At 42.5% G+C, this 19442-nt stretch overlaps 1 protein-coding gene across 1 annotated transcript; it reads left to right on the top strand.

Moving 5' to 3' along the window:
- Positions 1 to 681: 681 nt before the first annotated feature.
- Positions 682 to 9204, top strand: LOC8025081 (chaoptin). The gene is made up of 3 exons (XM_042293480.1): positions 682 to 3280; positions 5053 to 5552; positions 9151 to 9204. The coding sequence occupies exons 1-3, from the start codon at positions 682 to 684 to the stop codon at positions 9202 to 9204; spliced, it is 3153 nt and encodes a 1050-aa protein (XP_042149414.1).
- The last annotated feature ends 10238 nt before the right edge of the window (positions 9205 to 19442 follow it).

Genomic DNA, 19442 nt, shown 5'->3' with positions numbered 1-19442 from the left:
ACAGTCAGACAAAAGTGGAGGGTCACTGCCGCCTTGCACATGCCCACATGTTTCTTTATTCATTTTTTGGAAGTTAATCAATAAGATTTGAAAAGAAACCGTTTATTATTTATTTGGTTTTTATCCGAATTTTTCTTATTTTGGTTGAGTGGGATTATTTTGAACATACCTGCGTTGAGAGACGTTGAGAGTGTTGTGGTATTTTACTGTATTCCCGCCTTGCCATTATGAGGCTTTCCGTGTCCTGGAAGGAAATCTATATTTTTGTCGGTTTCACTTTTGTCGTGGCAGATAAGAATACTTGAATATTTATCTCACCTTTTGGCTTCCATTTTTCACTCCGCAACAAGATTTCAAGGCACACATGCTACATTATTATATTTTATATGCCCACTCAAAAAAGCCATCTGGATATATTGCTCTACCACTACTTTTTAGGAAATCAAACAAACAATTTATTCCTCCTACGCATTAATGTTTCGGCATCCGATACTTCAACCCAAATATTTTACCTATAACGGCTAGCCTAAGGTTCGCCGTAATAAGTGTATAATTTATAAGTTATAGATATTATAAGTGTAATTATGAAAAGGTAAGCAGATTACATCTACGTATTTAACCAAAACTAACAGGTTGCCTCATTTCCTTTTCTTTTCTAGTTCCTGAACATCGTCACTTAAAATGGCAGCCAAGGTCTTCTTGATGCTGGCATTAGCAGCCTCGGGAGTCTGTGGAGTCATTAGGTGTCCCAAAAGTCAGACGCAGCTGTATCCTTGCAAGTGCACCCATAGCGAGCACTCCGGTCTGCACGTGCTTTGCGAAAACGTCAACCTGGCCATGATGTCAAGGGGTCTGGGAAAAGTGGACCAGCCGATCGCCAATCTTACCATATCCAAAGCGTCGTTCAAGAATTTGTTCGGGGACGTCTTCAAGGGTCTCCAGGTCATAAACCTCACAGTCACTCACGGTTCGCTCAGCAGCGTTGCACTGGACGTCATGGATCACTTCAACGAATCACTAACGTCGCTCAGCTTTGAAAACAATACCTTTGATGAGATCCCAGTGGAGCTTATCAACAAGTTCAGAAACTTGACGTCGTTGAACCTGGCCCATAACCGGATTGAAGTGATACCGGCAAACGCTTTTGGGGCGTTGAACATACTGCTACAGTTACGTCTTGACCATAACCGTGTGTTTAAAATTCACCCCGCAGCATTCACTGGGCTTAACCGCTTAGACAGGCTAGAGCTGCATCATAATCGCTTAGAGAAATTCGAGAGGAACACATTCAGGGTAGTCCGAAAGGTAAAATACCTTGACTTGTCATATAACAACTTTACGACTCTTCAGAGGACGGATTTTAATCAGCTTACAAATATGTGGTTTCTCAACATTTCAAATAACAAGATTAAGACCTTCCCGCGATCCATGTTCGTAGCTAACGCAATCCTTAGGGTTATCAACATGTCCTACAACGAACTTCCTGAAGTCGATGCGAACACTGTTAAGGGCGTCAGGTTTCTCCGAGATGTCTACTTCAGAGGAAACAAGATCAAATCTGTCCACAAGCAAGCCTTTATTTCTGCCAAGCATCTTCGTACACTGGACCTTGCCTACAACCTGCTCGAGGATATCGGATACGAGCAATTTAAAGATTTTCAGTGGTTAGAGAGGCTGGACTTGAGCTACAACAAGATTTCGAAAATTGCGAGCTCGGGATTTCTTAAAATGTATCAGGTTACCATTGACTTGAGTCACAACAACATAAGTTACATCGGTGATATGGCTTTTTCTGAGCTTTCCAACGTAACGCTCTTCGACATGTCGTATAACAACATCAGTGGAATGCCCAAAAATGCTTTCTATCTATCTGATGTCACGACTCTTCTCCTAAACCATAACAATATCACCGATTTAACTCAAATTCCAATAGCTAATATTACAGGAATTAAGGTTTTCAACGTTACCTACAATCACATCAATGAAATCAATCGCAAAGCTTTCACAAAAAAGAGGCTCTACGAACTGCATACTCTTGATTTGAGTCACAACAATATCAGTGAAATATCTGGATCCATCTTCGAAAAACTTGCTGGCGTACGAAGCATCAATCTGAGTCACAATGCGCTTCGAAAAATTGGGTATAGCACTTTCGGTTCAATACCAACTCTCTTAGAGCTGGATCTGAGTCATAACAACATATCAGAGGTGAGTCACAGCGGTCTCTCCGCCCTCGTCAGCGTACGATTTATACAGGTCAATAACAACCGTATAAAACGCATGTTCAACCTTCCAATAGCCCTTAATGAATTGCACCTCGAACATAACAATCTCGAACACTTTGGACCAGGAACCTTTCGATCAATGAATTCAATGCTGCGATTATACTTGGACTATAACAACCTAACACACCTGGAAGGAGGATCGTTTCAAAATTTGTTAACACTCCAGACTCTGTCTCTAGGCCACAACAACATAGAAAATATACCCTGGGAAGCGCTGCAAGACATGTCGTCCCTTCAGTACCTCTACTTGCACAACAACAAGATCACAAAACTCCCCAAAAAGGCTTTTGGACGCCTGCCTGTTGTGTTCGATTTGCGACTGCAACACAACCAAATCAACAACATCAGTGAATACGCTTTCGAAGGCATGCTTCAACTGCTGCGACTCAATCTGAGTTTCAACAACATATCCATCATACCGCCAGAAGCGTTCAAAGGTTTGGTGTCGCTTCATTCTCTGGATCTGTCCCACAACAAGCTCAATAAGTTGGAAAATAAAACGCATGGTTTGCTGGATGATCTGCTCTCGCTGGAAACAGTGAATGTGTCACACAACGAGGTCGCCTTCGTCACCGACAAAACCTTTCCCAAGTCCCCGTATATTCCTTACAAACTGAAGCGAGTCAACCTCAGCCACAACTTTCTTTCCGTGCTCACTAACAGCTTTGATGGCGGGCTTGGAAAAGTCGAACTCCTAGACCTCAAGCATAACCTAATCAACGAGATATATCCCAACGTCCTCAAGAACTTGAGTAGCCTTCAGTTCTTGGATATGTCACACAATGACCTACGTCACGTTGCCAATGGTGCACTCGTCCTGCCAGAGAATGTCAAATGGGTTGACTTCAGCCGGAACAAAATTTTCTCGGCGGATATGAGAGACCTTCTTGCGTCACAGGATTTGGAGCACCTAGACCTTCGCTTTAACAACGTGTCACGGTTCGAAGAGGAGTTTGTGTCAAGGATCAAGAAAGGTCTGCGGTTGTTTTACGAAGGTAAGCTAGAAATATAGGATTATACATTTTATTGCAGATAACTTTCTTTTCAAAATCTACAGACGGTAATTGATAACTACTTTAGAATACAATCCCTTCTGAGTGCGGAACTATGACGACGTTAATGTAGTTGAAAATAAAGTTATTGCTCATTGTCATGTGACGAAATGCAATCAAGTCACTACATATAACAGCTGATGCTTGTTGTAAACACCTGTGAAAATCAGCATCTGGAGTACACTTTGGCGACTCGCATGTTAACGTTACTTTTAGGTAACCTGTAATAGAATATTTCTCTCTATCAAATTCAAAATCTATCTGCATAAGCCTTCTGATTGAAAACGGCGTATTATCATAGAACTCGCCAATAAATATTACAAATAATGCACATTTTTCGTTATTCATAAAAAAATCCAGACACAAGGCACAACAAATTGTAGCTTCTGATTACGGACATTTGGCGCACAACACGTTTTATCAAGGCTCAAATACATGAAAGCTTAAAAAATCGCCATTTTGTCCTGATTGTCTTTGCACTATCGTAAAAATATTTGGGCAGCTCGATTGCAATATATTAGTAGCTCATTTCGCATGATGTTTATTCTTCAGTATTCAAGTAATTAATTAAGTTAGCACTCGACGTAAAGCAATCTATGACTAGAGTAATTATCTGAAGCCTAGTATTAGTCATTGTTACATTTAGTTTCCTACATTTTTACTAAAGACGTACATATACAAAGCATTGGGGGTAGTTTTATTCTACTCCCATTAAAAGTGAGCGAACCTTATTGTGTTCCTTTTTTTCCCTTCTTGGTCTCCCAGTTTCGAACAGCTTTTTTGTCAACTAATGGGGATTAAAATAGAGGGAGTAAAATTTATAAATAATATATTTAAAGGCGCACTGAAGCACGTTATTTCAAGAGCTAGGTATAAATTTCCTCACAACAAAGGGAGGCAGATTTAAGAACGGAATGTACAAATATGTCTACAGAATTTTACAATTCAATATGGCAAGCATTTAAAAGGGAACACTGCCAAGTGTTCGTTTTTGTTCTGAGTCGGCAAGAACTGAGGGGGCAGGTGCTGTGGTTACGTATCGATGAAACAGAAAACCTGACTACATGAACGCATCGGGCCAAAACAAGGGGCAAGCCTTGTCTATGCTATCGTATTTCTTTTTTTTTTTTTATTATTGCATTTTTGTTCGGATGTCAAGCGAGATGACAACCTGACACAATCAACAAAGTTACAAAACCCCACCGGACCCCCCGCTACCCCCCCCCCCCCCCTTCCGCCTCTGTGTGTCAGAGGCTAAATTTGTCAATATTATCCTCACTTACGGGTTCCAATCCTGTTGGTGGTGCTCGCAATTTTACTGAGGTTACTACTGATGAAGCCGCCATGTAATCGAGATTTCAATTTCACGTCAAATTATCCCCAAGTGACCTTTACATATACTTCGGTACTTCGTTGGGGCATTCCAACTTCTCTTCATTGGCCTGACCCGCAAATCCCATTGTTTTCTAATAAAGATTTTTAGGGAAACTCTCAAATGTAGAAAAAAGTGTACGCGAAAATTTGAAGTCAAATAATTGTAAGAACTCTTGTTTTCTTGTTTTTTCTTTAATTTTTTACTGAAACCCCACCACAATTATTTCTCTCTCTCTTTCTCTCCCTATATATATATATATATATATATATATATATATATATATATATATATAATATGTTCGGAAAATATGTATATTTCAAATATCACCGCTCGTTTTCAGGTAACCCGCTCAACTGCGACTGCCACGTCAAGTACCTGCGCCAGTGGCTCAGCCACAGCCCCCAAGCCATCGAGTGGAACGCCGTGCGATGCACCGGTCCCCAGCAACTCCAGAACCGACTCTTCATGGACGTGACACCTGACGCTCTGCACTGCCGCTCCGAAGAAGAGGCCAAGTTGGACGACGAGGACGACGGCGCCCCGGTCGACCTCAAGTTTAGGCTCGTCGACTCGCCGTCATCCAACAAGATCCGCTTCGCCTGGTACGTGTCCACCCAGGAGGACGTGTCAGGCTTCCGGGCCGTCGTCAGCGACGTACCCACCAGCAGCCTGGCTGCCGAGAAGGACATTCCGTACCGCTCAAGGGAGTACAGCATTGACGGGCTCGATGCGGCCGTCGAGTACAGGCTCTGTTTGATTGCGCTCGACTCGACCGGAGGCACCAGGACATTCACGTCGAGTCAGTGCAGGACAGTCACTCCGGTCGGCAGCGGTGGACGTGTCGCATTCGCGGTGCCCCTCGACGCTCTGTTTGTGGGGCTTGTGCTATGGAATTCGTTTCGTTTTTAACTCTGACTTTCAGATTAACGTCGACATTTTTCCATTTTTAAAACAAGTGCCGTTACAGGTTTTTTGCTCATAAACAAGAATGGGCGTCATACGTCCGTAGCATGCAGTTCCGCGCCGCGTGTTGGCCCGGTGTTTTGTCTATTTATGGATGAGTTTATTATGAGAATTATTGTGGAAGATGTAAAGCTAGAAACTATGTTTTTCAGTCATTAGAATTTAACTACACCTAAGACGGTTATTATCGTTATTTCCTTTTAAAATTGTACTAGTTGTATCAGGCACTCAGCCAGGATTTTGCTTCGGGAAAGGGGGGGGGGGGGGGGCACCCATGACAACATGCTGTAGAGAGGGAGGGGGCAGATGAGGCCCCAGGAAAATTGAAGATTTCTGGGGGAGGGAAGGCCCCCCCCCCCCCCCTCTTTTCCCTTGGATACGTGCCTGAGTTGTACTGATAACTTAGCTTTTTAGTAAATGCAAATAATTGACTCTCGGGCTCAACTTCCAGTTGTAAGGGCGCTATCTGATAGCAGAAGAATGGTGCTTGACTGTGCACTTAGTTTTGCGAGGATTGTTGCATTACTTTGCAACCCTTCAACTCAGGACGCTGCCGCTGTGGAGCGTGGCGCATTCTCAACATTCCAATATTTAACAATTTTTATGCCGGACACTTGCAAACGTTTCGCATTTGAATAAAAATGAGAAGTAAAACCTGTTCTTTCGTACGATTTCAAAATATCTAAAAGCATTTTGTTTAGTATGATACGGATGCATAGAAAAACGGCGGACATATCTAAAGTCCGTTACAGCTGAAAAAAAGTAGGGCGAGAGAAAGAAAGGCCGGGGAGGATGAAGCAGACGGAACGCTAAAAAGAGGAGGAGGTTTCCCCCTCTCTTTTCCTGCGTTCCGTCTGCTTCCTCCTCCCCGGACGTCCTTTATCTCGCCCTACCTTCTTGAGATGCAATGAACTATAGAATAGCAGTTCACGACCTAATGCAATGCTTTTTTTCAGTATAGAGAAAAACACCACTCAAAAAGTAGAGCATAAGAGAACGATGTTGAGAAAAACGCCACTCAAAAAGTAGAGCATAAGAGGACGATGTTGTTATAATATAAAATATGGAACTCTAATATAATGGGTTATTTTAAGTTTCCAAATTTAGTGAGGCTTTACTTTCCAGAATAAACTTGATCTGATCGCGGACCACTCGGTCCACGATTACATATGTTAATGACATCAGTTTCTCTCACTTTCTTGGCTTGTCCCCTTTACTCATCGGTGAAACCCTATGCACGCAATGTAAGAAGCAAGCAACGCTTGGGAAAATGAAGAGAACGAGGGAGCGAGGGGGGGAGGGGAAAGGGAGGAGGGAGGGATGGAAAGGGGGGGGCTGCGTGGCGAGCGCGTTTACTTTTAACCAACTTTCAGTAATCCTCGTCGTTTTGTTAGTATATAATACGCACCTGTGTATAAAACGCACCTGTGCCCAGCGTGCCGACTGCCGAACGCCAAGCCAGTCGGTCAAGCAGCTCAACTGTCGTCATCTTCTGCCATTTTAGCTGACCGCTTGCGGCTTCCGAGACGCACACAGCGTCCGTGATTTAAAAGCTCGCAAGGCGAATTTTGTTTTTTTTTCGTTTTTTTTTTATTTTTTTTTGTTGTTGTTTTTTTGTTGTTATGGAAGTCTAGTTTTTGGAGGTTGACTTGCATTTATGACGCATAATTTGCATTGAGCTGTCATAACAGTTAAAAAAACTGATCAGCATCTACGGGAGTTCCTTCAGAGTTTGCCAAAAAGAAAACTATACATATAAGACACACAATTGCATGAAACGCACCACCGAAAACTTTTGAAAAAAAAAAAAAAAAAGTGTGTCTTATACATCAGAAAATGCGGTACTTTTATTTGAAAGGCGTAATGCGACGGTTTCAATGTTAAAGGAATCTGCAGTTTGTATTTTTTATATTGATTATCGAGGCACGAATAAAAGAAACAACGCGTCACCTCGCCCCAGAAAAACTGTTATTGCGCTGAGTAATCGCAAAGAAAAAGCGCATTATTTTCCGATTTGCAGCCGCGTGCGGCGGTTACCGGAACTACGGTGAAACGTCTTCTGTGGCGCAAGGGGAGGTCAACAGCACCTGTCCTCCTCCGCTGCTACACTCGCCGTCATCCCCGTGGCGACCCGTCTTTTGTGTGGATCGCTGGCCGCGGTCTTCGATGATGCTAATCTTTCAAAAGTCTGCAATCACGGAGAAAGCGCGAGGGGGCTCTGAAGAGAGAACCCAACGGGAAATCATGTGATCCCCCTGAGTACGCGACTCGAAAGAAGACGTGGGACCTGAGAGACACTTTGACCTTCAATTTGTTTAATTTATTTTTAAATAATAATCGGGGCTCCAGTCAGCGCTGCGATGGTGGTTGACTAGTGAAGCTGCGGTATCAGCTGCATCAATTGCCCGCTTTACTATACCAAATGATTCACGAAAGAAGTGTAAATGCACTGTACGAAAACTTTTTTTTATATATGAAAGACTAGTGACGTCCCTCCCCACGTCGCAAGCTGCCGTCGCCGCGGCACCTTGTACAACAGCAATCTTTTCCAGGAAGCGTATGCGATGAGCGCTACGTACTTCGCATTGTTATCAGGAGCGCCTCCTGTTAACAAGTCGCATCCGAACCAACGTATGTGGTTCGGATGCGAATTTTGTGCTTGTTCATTATTGAAACGAATGCTGTGCTCTATGTAGTATGCGTGATTCGAAAGAAGGTGTGCACTTTCGGTTCATTCGCTGAAGGATTTTTTTTCCCCGTGAGGACGCGGACACGCAAAAGTCCGATCATCGAGCCATATACAGCTTCGTTGTAAAACTAACGCGCAGTAGAAAACAGGTTGTTTTTTTATCATCGTTTCATGGGTGACACAAATTAGTTTCCTCAGTTAATTGTACCAATTTCGAAAATCGCTGCAACGCCCCTTTAAGCACGGCGCAGAGTGAGCCACCGGCAGTTCACCGTAATTCTGTCATGGCTGCCTAGTAAAATTTCCGCAAAATTCATAGTCATTGATAACATAAGAAATGTAGCCGGGCGTGGCCCTTTCCGACCATTCCTCTTGCTTCGGAATTCGTTCTTCGCCTTTCCCAAGGGTTGATACTGCGAGCTGATTGGCTGCGAAACAATTATGAGATGCTCACTTCATGCCGCGCCTTGCGTTTATGCCCACCTCAGCATGGGTAGAGCCTGCGAGAGAAGCTTTGCCTCCATAACGCGTGTGTAGCCATTCGTCGTGCTTTGACTGCGAGTGCTCACGCGACATTGACGGAATGTTGAATGTAGGAAGTTCGTGTTTGAAACAAAGCTTCTACTGCCGTCTTAGCCCTTATCGACTACAGAGTCACAAAGTGTTACAAGTGTACTTACTGCCTTCCACAGCTTCCAATCGAAATTTCGATATTGTGCCATTTCCGTTGGGGTGATTTCCGCCACCTTCTGTACATAACCGGTGAATTATTCTGATATGTGAGAGACGCATTCGTCTTCACCAGTGCTGCTTATAAAACATGCAACTCAGCCGCTGTGATGCCAGTCAGCGAAAGAACTCGTGCCTGTTTATTTGGAAATAGGCGCATTCTGCAAGATGTGCCCGTCCCAATTTAATACGGTAGCGAAGCAACCATCAATTAATTTCAATGCCGATTCCGTGACGCGCTTTTAGAATCTACAACAAACGTTTTTGAGTTCCAGTATTCTCAGGTTAGGCCTTGGTTTGTCGGAAACTTTAAGAGAAACGCAGAGCGCCAAACAAACATGGCTGGCCACCTATTTGCCCCACAGCTTTGATTATCCTCTCCGTTGCTTCGAAGTTTTTTGTCATATCGGAATATCTGGCGATCAGACAGCATACGAAAATCGGTCAATGAGCGAGTGATTATGAGTCCTCATCCCCACATGATTGGTTGAAGACTGCACTTTTCATTCAAAATAAAATGTTAATAAAATCTATCGTAGAATTACAAATTCTATATGTTTACAGCCTTTAAGTATTTATTTTATCGCTTACTTTTTCTCTGTAGGAAAATCGATTCCGTTGCAACGTAGTTTGGTCACTCCGAGAACACAAACATCACTAACATTTAGCTCACTGTGGTCACTCATTTTTTTTTTTTTTAAGTATCCCTGTGGAGGTTTTTGAGAGCGCCTAAATATGGCGATAACTCACTCTGCGCGCTCTAAGCATCATAGAAACCCATAAATCATAACGATGAGCGGGCGAGCTTTTTTTTCTTAAGAAAGCTATCAAAGATCAAATTTTTTTCCGGCGATGGGAGGAGCATTCCGCCGGCAGCCAGGACGGCATGTGACCAATGAAAACGCGGCAGTTTGTTGAGATTGCAAACGCTATTATAAAATGTTTTTGCTTTTATAGATGATAGAAGCAAGTAAAGAGTAGTCGACAAATGTTATTTTTCGCGGAGAGGTAACGTAATAGTGAAATAATCGTCTCAAAACCAGAAAACTATTCTTTTTTTCGGGGGTGACGTGTTATGTAGTTAGATTTCGAGCGCTTGACTGCGCTCTCAGCGAGTTGAATCGTAGACTGGGCTGTGGGCAACGAGCCGCGCGCATTCGAGATATCCCTCCGCGGTTCCACCGGTCGAAGGCGCGACTCCTTCGCTTGCTATTGACTGACAGCGGTCCTGGTTTCGGAACATGCTCCTTCCATCGCTTGAGATGAAATCGCGGTGTTGCGATCTTTGATTACTTTTTTAAGGGGACAATCGGGCGCGTCTCGTGAAGATTTAGTGAATTTTATGGCGCGTAGAGCCAGCAGAATGAGTTATCTCCCTATTTAGGCGATTTTTGAAACCTTCTAAGGGCGCATTTAAGGCATTAGAAAATAAAAAAAATATATTGCTTGGGTTAATATATCACAGTGTATGAATGGGCAAATGAAATAATAACCAAACCACAACCAAATAGTGTTGTTTTTGTTACGGTTTCAATCAACAAAGGTGAAAACTCTAAGCTATAAAAAGCAGACGCAGCTTACATATCAACATACGGCATATCAGAAGATTTTCGAGGGCGTATTGTGCCTATAGGTCACAAGTTAGTTTCGAAAATGGTCGAGTCAGTAAGACCATAGCCACCAATCAGTATGGTGGCTATGGTCTTACTTTTAGATTGATTAATTTATATTGTTATGGTGTGGCAACGGTCGCTCGACCAGCACAATATAGCCAACATATTGAAGGTAATCTTTTAGCCGGTGACCGCCTCTGCACTTATTAAGGTTCGAAGTATCGGATCTACTCCTCGGGAGTATGTCAAAGGTGAGTCAGTGTTTCGAAGTTCGTGGACGATATCTCTTACTAAAAAGCATTGGTACAACTAATAATATACCGGCGCAGTCGCTAAAACAATATCCACAGCAACGGCTCCTAGAAGAAATGTCATGGGTTTCTCTGCATAGCACCACTCAGGACGAAGCGAGTCCAGCAGTTTCTTCACTTTAAAAGAGTTATTTTTGCTTTTCTTTACTAGTTGACTATTTAATATGGTTATTAACGTCACTAGATTAAAGTCACTACTCACATCACGTGGAATGGTGAGTATACACATTCAGTGAACTAATATTGTGCTAACAGAACCACACCAAACATATCTGCTCACAGCACTTGCTGAAGCTTTCCAGCATCAGCAAGTGCTGTGGTTGTAGTTCCCGAACCCCGTTTGTGCATCGGCGTCCAAGAAACTCATCAGGTGTGTTCTTGATAGAAAAAAGGAAACAATAACATAAACTGGGCTGATTTATCAGTGCGATGCTGCACAACTCAATTGACAAACTAATCAAACGTTGTATTTAGGCGCTTCAGCGTACTCCACATCTGCTTGAAGTGAACTTCTAATCGGCGAGCTTTTCAAAACTTTGGTAGCTTAAGTCGAACTACCAAAGTATTGATGTCAAAACATACTTAGAGTATAACACAACAGTATTTACGATTTCCAGGTATATTAAGAGTATTCTACACATATTTTACATCGCTGCATTTTTGTTAGGGTTGGAGCATATTTTGCATGATATAAATAAATATTTGAGGAAATTTATGTGAAAGCTATTTTGAGCCTACTAGATTAGTATTTAAATATTTCAGAACGCATGAAGAGAACTTCAAATGTAGTTTAAATAAAGCTATATTAAAAATATTTTCAGAAGTATATTTTAATACTAAGTAAAAAAAAAGTGTATAATTTCGGTCTTTTTTTTTCGTGTACTTACAATTATGAACTATAATTCAAATACACGAAAATTAGAATGTGGTATATTTCCAACGTATTAGTTTTCGCTAAGGGGAGAGCTGGTCACCTACCGAAATGAGTAATTCCTCGCCTCAAAGTGCGATACAGAACGATCGAGCCCTTGGACCGAGAGACCTTCCGCGAAAAACAACCAAGCTAATTATAATCCGCGCACCCAAGCGAAATAAGTGCCGCGGCAGAAAACCCACTTTGGCCTCACTGAATCCGCAGAAAGACAGGAATTTGTCGACTGGCATTTTCCCCCAGACGAGATCGTGGAATTTTCCCCTTCCCATAGCAGGGCGAGAACTCAGCAAGCCCGTATGACACTTCCAACTGCTGTGGTTGGAATGCGCGTCTAACTGGTGTGTTTACCGCGTCTAAAAAAAAAGTGGCCCCTCGATTTCCGCTTTGTGGCGTCATAAAAGTGTCACGCTGTCGCCGGTCGCGATCCTGGTGGTGTCCGTACATCGGTGGTGGATGTTGCGGACGCCTGTTTGACCGCGGGTCGCTTTCCAGACCATGGAAGCTTCGGTAGCCAAAAGTCGGGACGCCGCGATGACAGCGACACTCGCGTTCGCTCGTGATTTTCGCCTGCATTTAGAACGTCCAACCACCAGGATTGCGACCTCGGACAGCATGACGCTCAGGCTTCTGTAAGACCACTTGTTACCATTTTGGGACCACTTTCGGTGTATGGGCGAGATTGGACGCTAAACACGCCAGTCGGACACGCACTCCAGCCACCATAAACCTAGGATTGCTGACGCGCAGTCACAAGCCCATTCCAATGTTTCTACCGGTCTGCATTGCGACCGTCACGTTTAAGGTTGGGCATCTTATTACCCGCCGTGGATTTTTAGTCCACATTATATTATTTTTTTTTCAAGCACTTTGTAAACACGTTTAAAGGGCTCTAATACCATAAAATAATTTTAGGCGTTTTGCTTTTTTCTGTAAAAATGTCAGAAACGCCCCCTCGGTCAATTGTTGACGAACTTTGACAATTAATTACTGGCGATCTACTTGGGTATCCTTTGCGGGACGTTTACGTTAGTATTATGCGAAAACCAAAAAGTACCATTTTTGAAATCAATTTTCCAAAAAAAAAAACATTTTTCTTTTGTTAAATTGTAGATATGATAGTTGTCTACAGAAAAAGCAAGTCAAGAACATGTGTATTTTGCTTGTATGTTCTATATATAAGCGTCAATATTGTACAAAAACGTGTTTTTACGACTCGAAATGGACTTGCGAATCGCGCGCCTCCACAAACGGTAAAATATTTTTTGCCCTTTTCCAACGTTCCCACATAAAAATGAAATACAGTACTTCCACCGTGTAATATTTATTGATTATTTAACTTTGATTATAGGCGGCATGCTACATTGGACTGGTTCAAAATAGAACGCAACACTTCTAAACAGACGAGCAGGCGTCGTAAATTTTTAATATGTAGAAATTGGCAGACGTCGTATTGATTCGGGGCCTTCATTGGCCTATATCAACGTCCCGCCCCTTCGGAACCAGCAGATGACCACAACCTTCCGCGCTCGTTGTGTGAGATAGGACGGCCTCTGACAGTAAAGCGAGCACCGCACCCTGTGTCACGAGGAGTGAAATGGTACGAATGTGTCGTTGACGTGGCGAACATCTCCCTCCGCGGAGATCCGATAGCACCGAAGGGTTATCTCATTTGGAAACAGCAAAGCCCGGAGACTGACATTAAAAACGAGCGTGTTGGTAAATATACTTGTGTTTATTCTGCCCGGAGACTAGTTGGGTCGAAGTCAGCCTCCTTGTCAACTATAACCGTTTGTGAAGAGTGGCCTTCTCCCGAGATAAAAATTTAGCGCCGGCTCACGTCTTCTTTTGAAAAAGGAAAGGGGAAAGAGAAAGTTTGAGGAACTGCAGTAAGTACCTCGAAAGCCCCTTTCCCGATGTGAGGCTCGAGGCATGTTGCGTCTCGGTTACCTTCTCGCACATCGCTACTCGAATCTATTCTTCACTTTGTTCCGCACAGCTACTGTTCAGCACAGCCGTCGTGGATGTGCGTAATACAGTGAATAACAGATTTGAGCATCATCTGGACACCGTCATCCTTCCAGGCTTCAGTGTCGTGGGACTGGACTTGGCATCAGTCAGTTAATACTTTTTTTTTATTTCGTGTGTGTTTCTTCGCCCCGCTGAACTTTGTTTCTCGAGAGCGGTCTTGCTGAACTTTTTTTTTAATGTGTTATGACTAGCTGTTTGTTAGCGTTGTTTCGTTGGGTTTATTTCGTCATGAGGCAGCGGCCTGACGCCGTTGTAGAGAGCGTGTTCGCACGCATTCGGTTGTGTCCTGTTTAGGAAATGCCCGGAGGAGTTGGTTTTTGTTCTTGCCATGTGGGGCTGAGGTTTTTCGTCTTTATTAAATATTTGTTTCTTTGTCTTTCCTTTACGTGTCGTCGACTTCTTTGTCTCACTCTCCACCAGGCGTGGGCCTATCGCCTTGCCACCGCTCGAGCCTAAATCTTTTTTTTTTTTTTTTTTACGCAATTTTCGTTAAGATGGGGGTTGGGTAATTTTATTCCTATTTGTTTATTTTAATTCCCTACCACTCTCCGTGACACTTTCTCCGTGTGTTTTGGATCGTCTCTGTGTCATCACTCTTGTGTATTACGGAAGTGAAAGGATATTCCCTAGTGATCCGTGCGATGTGCGGTGAACAAACCCTAGCGTTCGGTTTCGGAAAGAATTGTATACCATATATGACTGATGTGGTGACTTTCTATGGCTTAGTAATATGACAGGTAATAACTAGTCATGCGAGTTAACAGTGAAAGGTTTATAAATCGAAAAAATACGTCTGCGCCTCTTGGATATTGAAGATCTACTAGGCCTGCTGATTTGGTTAGATATGTTCTTGTGATTTCCCGCTCTTATCAAAACATAAATAACTATTCAATACCACGAAATACGTTTATAATTGATTACAAAACGCAGACAAGAATTCGAGAAAACTTTTTCACAATTCATAGAAACGCATGGGTTGCTATGCCTGACTAAGGTCTTGCAAAATGAAGACAGCTTTTTCTGATATTGAGGCTTAAATATAGAACATACAAACAAAATGCACACTTTTTTGACTTAATTTTCGAGTAGACAACTGCCATATCTACATTTTAAGAAAAAATAAAAAAAAAAATGTTCTTTCTTTAGAAAATTGGTACTTTTTGGTTTTTGTATAACATTAACATAAACGTCCCGCAAAGGATAATGTATACAGCTGAGTCATTTTATAATATATATAAATAACTTGTTTTGGGCTCTCCGTAGACATAACAAGTATTGATATAACCCAAGTAGATCGCCAGTATTTGTTTGTCAAAGTTCGTCAACAATTGACCGAGGGGCGGTTTCGACATTTTTATAGAAAAAAATAAAACGCCTAAAGCTATTTCATGGTATTAGAGCGTTTTAGATAGTATGGCAGAGCGCTTGAAAGAAATTAATATAATGTGGACTGAAAATCCGTGAGGGAGATCGAGCGAAACATCCGACCCACGACGCATGTGAAAAACACTGCTTTCCGCCGCGGTCTCTTTTAAAATTCGTAAGTTGAGAACAAAAAAATCTGACCAACTTGCGGTTTGTGGCTACTGCGTTTTTAGAGACGACGCCATATCATATATTTTTTCACCGAAATTAAAAATTCGACTCTTTCTGTCTGCACGATTTGAGATAAAAACATCCATATAAATATATATTTATATATATATTCGAATATTGTATTACAAAAACTAAATGTTTATCAAATGCATCTTTAAACAAAAACATTATTTACCAAAAAAATACTTGAAGTGATGAACACCTTGGACAAGGTGAAAAGAAAAGTGGTTTAAACGCGGCACAGAAAAAAAAAACAAAAAAAAAAGAACTTCAGAAATGGCCCGTGATTACCAGGCCGATGCAATCACAGGACGAATGTCTATTGAGAAGTTCCAGGACACATACGTATGTATCCCAAAATAACTTTTAAAAATAAAGAAATGAGAACTGCCGCAATACTTACTTCGCGTGTGTAATGTAGCCATTCTAATTCTTCTTTTGGGGGGGAGGGGGGAGGGGGGGGTTGATGTTGAAATAGAAGCATGTTTCACAATCACTCATAAATCAAAATGTGTTTCTCAAAGTACAAGTGCACTAAAAGCTTTTTTTTTTAAATTATATATTTTCTTTTAAAACTTGTTCAATCTACGATTCTAAAATAATCCAAGTTTATCACGGAGTTAAATTAAATCATAACTATTAACACAAAAGATAAAAATAAAACTTTTTTCGGCAAGCAAAACAAAGGCGTGTTCACAGAGATGCTAGCATAACTTTTATTTTCTACAATTTTGCGATTGGATTTTGATGAGTTCGAAGAAGATTAAGGGTAACTGCATTCCGCAAAATTTATACAAGAGCGAGGCAATAAAGATAAATTAGGCGCAATACAGAGACGTATACATGTTCCTGAAGTTTTACGTAAGCAGCACATCAGTACATTTGGGATGCCAACACAGCTGTAAACAGAAATTGGGCAGCAGATTGGCTTAGGCCGACAAAGTTATATTTGAAAAAAAAAAGAAAACATGAAAAGATACTTGAACCTATTGTTACAAGACAGGCACTTGAAAGGCCTGAACAATAAATCTGTCACTTAAAATTACCTCCGAAAAAATGTTATGTTTAACATTTTAAAGGCATTTTTTTTTAGTATACGCAACTTCAATTTTCTTAGGTATAACATATTTTCATAAACCTTGGTAGTACTTTAACGGTTTTACTTTCTCACTCGTCTTCGTGAGACTAGAAAATTACAGTTCCATCTGGATTTCTTCGTGCCTCCATGAGGCTTTGTGGCGAGGCAATAATTTCTACAATTCACATCACGCATAACGTACGAACGTAAATATCGAGGGCAAAACACTCGGCGCGCTCAAAAAAACCTCTAAAACAAACCTCGGAACGCTGTTTAAAAAATTCAAGGGCTGATCACATTCATTCGAATGACGCACCGCTCCTAATATTGTCAAATATTTTAGTGTTAAAATGTAGCTGCACTTTGATCTCTCAGGCGCCTGGGGTGCCAGATGGTCATAGGTTTTAAACATCCGCACGAATCCAAATTCAACAGAAGCCGTTATTGTACAAAAAAAAATATATATAGAGTAAGAAACACAAAACATCATAAATCGATGGCGTCGTGGGGATTCATTTTCACATATTATCCAACATTATTATTCCCCTATTTATAAAATGTGCACGTATTAAGGACATCACGGGTGGCCGGGGTGAAATCAAGTTGATCTATGCAGCCTTGATAGGATATGATTCACACCGGAAGCCTTCAACACGTAAAAATACATTCACAAAGGCATGCATGACAAGCCGGTGCGCTTTTAAACTGAGAAAGCGTGGCGCGCGCGAATCACATTGCGCCTTGTGTCAAGGCAGAGCTCTAAATCCTCGCACTATTCCCATCTCATGCGGGCATGAATATAGCCTCGTTAATCCGAGGCGCTCGGGGGTTTATCCGCACTGCGCGGGGTCTTTATGGCCCGCTTCTTGCGTCATCCCCGTTGGGGGAAAAATGCTCCAAAGTGTTGCCTGTTCGGAGAAGGGTTGGAGCGACCGGCTTCCATCTTGCTTTGTAATGACGTGGTGACTGTCATGTACGAGGCGGTTTCACGTGACATACTTCCGGTTCAAAATCTCGCTGGACGCCATGTTGATGAACTTTCGTCTTATGCACAGCTATGCGTGGAGTCGGTGTTTTCCAGCACGCTCGAGTTCGACGACACAAAGGAGCATCATCTGATACACGATTAATTAGGTCTCCATTTTGACTAAAGACAAGTCGGCGTTCGAGAGATCGGCTTGTCGGAGTCGTAAATGACCCCAAGTTTTTTTATGACGACTCAAAAAAAAAAAAAAAATTTGACTTTGTTTCGAGTTTGCCCCGTAGAGGGTCAAGATCAAAACCTCTCTAGACCTCGAGCAAGCTATTACAGGAGGACACTTAAAACTGCTTACGTGTAGCAATGCGAAAGCATTCGTATACGTAGTGTATTCCTACAATTTCTGGGCCCCCTTTCCTCTGCAGAGGCCAGCCATGCGGCCTCTGCGGACGCCAGCCGCCCGGGCTCTGGGGAGCAGCGGGAGTGCGCCGCATCGGCGGCGCGCGGGAACAGCGCCGCTTTGTGGAGCGGCGTTCCTTGGAACTATCTAGCTCGGGAGCCGCGTCGCAGCCATTTTAAGAGCCGTTTCGTGGAAATAATTTTTCTGACGTTTCTTCGCGCTTACGGACAGCGCCGGCTCCGCTCAATGGGACCAGTTCATGCTTTCGCATTAAAAACGCAGAGTAAGCGCGGGGTTTGTGCGATAGATGTACGTTCGTAGCCGAAGGTATTGAGTTGGGGCGTTAAAAAACTCTTTCCATTCTCGTGCTTTTCACAACCGTCCAAAACGACAACAAAAACTAGTCGTCTGCAAGCAAAACAAACACAGAAGGTGGCGAAGGCTGTTCATCAACGTGGCGAGACGCGGCTTCCCGGAACTGACAAGGCGCTTCATGAAACCGCCCCATACGAAGATGATCTCGAAAAGTGGCGTTAGCAACGAAAACAAGATTGGCAGTTTGCTGCCGTGTCCTCAAAATGAACTGCTGGCAGAGCCGAGGCGCTGCACACGGGTACACTGCCGTGTTTAAATTTAAATTCCTAAATTTCGGGAATGGTGTTGGCGTGACACTGTGAGGTCACGGGGCATAGTGACGACACGTGACACTATCCCTATCTGACATTATGACGTCTTCTGCTGCTGTGTCACCACAGTGTTCTGCAACATTGGGATTCCCGCTAAACGTAGCAGGCCACCTCGGACACGCAACACACCCCCGAATCCGACGCGAAATCTCGCAAAACAAAACAACAAAAAAACGGCCATTCTCGCTAAAAAAAATGTTTTTCGAGTTTTTGAGGAAATAAGAAAGCCTGAGTAATTTCAGCGATGTTGATAAAGATGCGGGAACCACAAATCCGAGTCCTCTACAACTAATTTACTCCGGAAATTGAGAGTTCTGCAATTCAAATTCTCCTTTCATCTCCTTCCGGAGGATGCTGCGATGTTTAGAAAACTTTTTTTACGCTTGTTCTTTAAGAAGTGAAACTTCGTGACAATTCCTTGGCTTCCTGTGAAACCAGTATATAATGTAACTAACATAATTTGTTTTAATATTTTTTTTGCTCTTGTCTGGGATGATTCTTCCGTTACAAATAAATCAGTCCTTCTCTGGAAACTGCAAACGTCCTTTAATATCACAAAACGACACAATACGTACTGTTATATATTTAAGTATATCCCCAGTGGCAAACCACCGAAAGAAGCAACTCAAATAAGCGTAGAAGAGCTCTGGTTGGGCGTGTTAATTTTGCTAGGCTTGTTTGTTTGTGTGTGTGTGTGTGTGTGTGTGTGCGTGCGTGCGTTCGT

The sequence above is a fragment of the Ixodes scapularis genome, unplaced genomic scaffold, assembly GCF_016920785.2.
Source record: "Ixodes scapularis isolate PalLabHiFi unplaced genomic scaffold, ASM1692078v2 PGA_scaffold0__279_contigs__length_252992795, whole genome shotgun sequence".
NCBI lineage: Eukaryota > Metazoa > Arthropoda > Arachnida > Ixodida > Ixodidae > Ixodes > Ixodes scapularis.
This window is presented reverse-complemented; position numbering and strand designations above follow the sequence as displayed.

What these genes read in the sequence shown, in the direction of transcription:
- LOC8025081 (XM_042293480.1), top strand. Translation starts at nt 682, where the DNA reads ATGGCAGCCAAGGTCTTCTTGATGCTGGCATTAGCAGCCTCGGGAGTC. An exon ending in TCTGCGGTTGTTTTACGAAG is followed by an intron (nt 3,281 to 5,052) that starts GTAAGCTAGAAA and finishes GCTCGTTTTCAG; the next exon opens with GTAACCCGCTCAACTGCGAC. An exon ending in CGGTCGGCAGCGGTGGACGT is followed by an intron (nt 5,553 to 9,150) that starts GTCGCATTCGCG and finishes GATATGTGAGAG; the next exon opens with ACGCATTCGTCTTCACCAGT.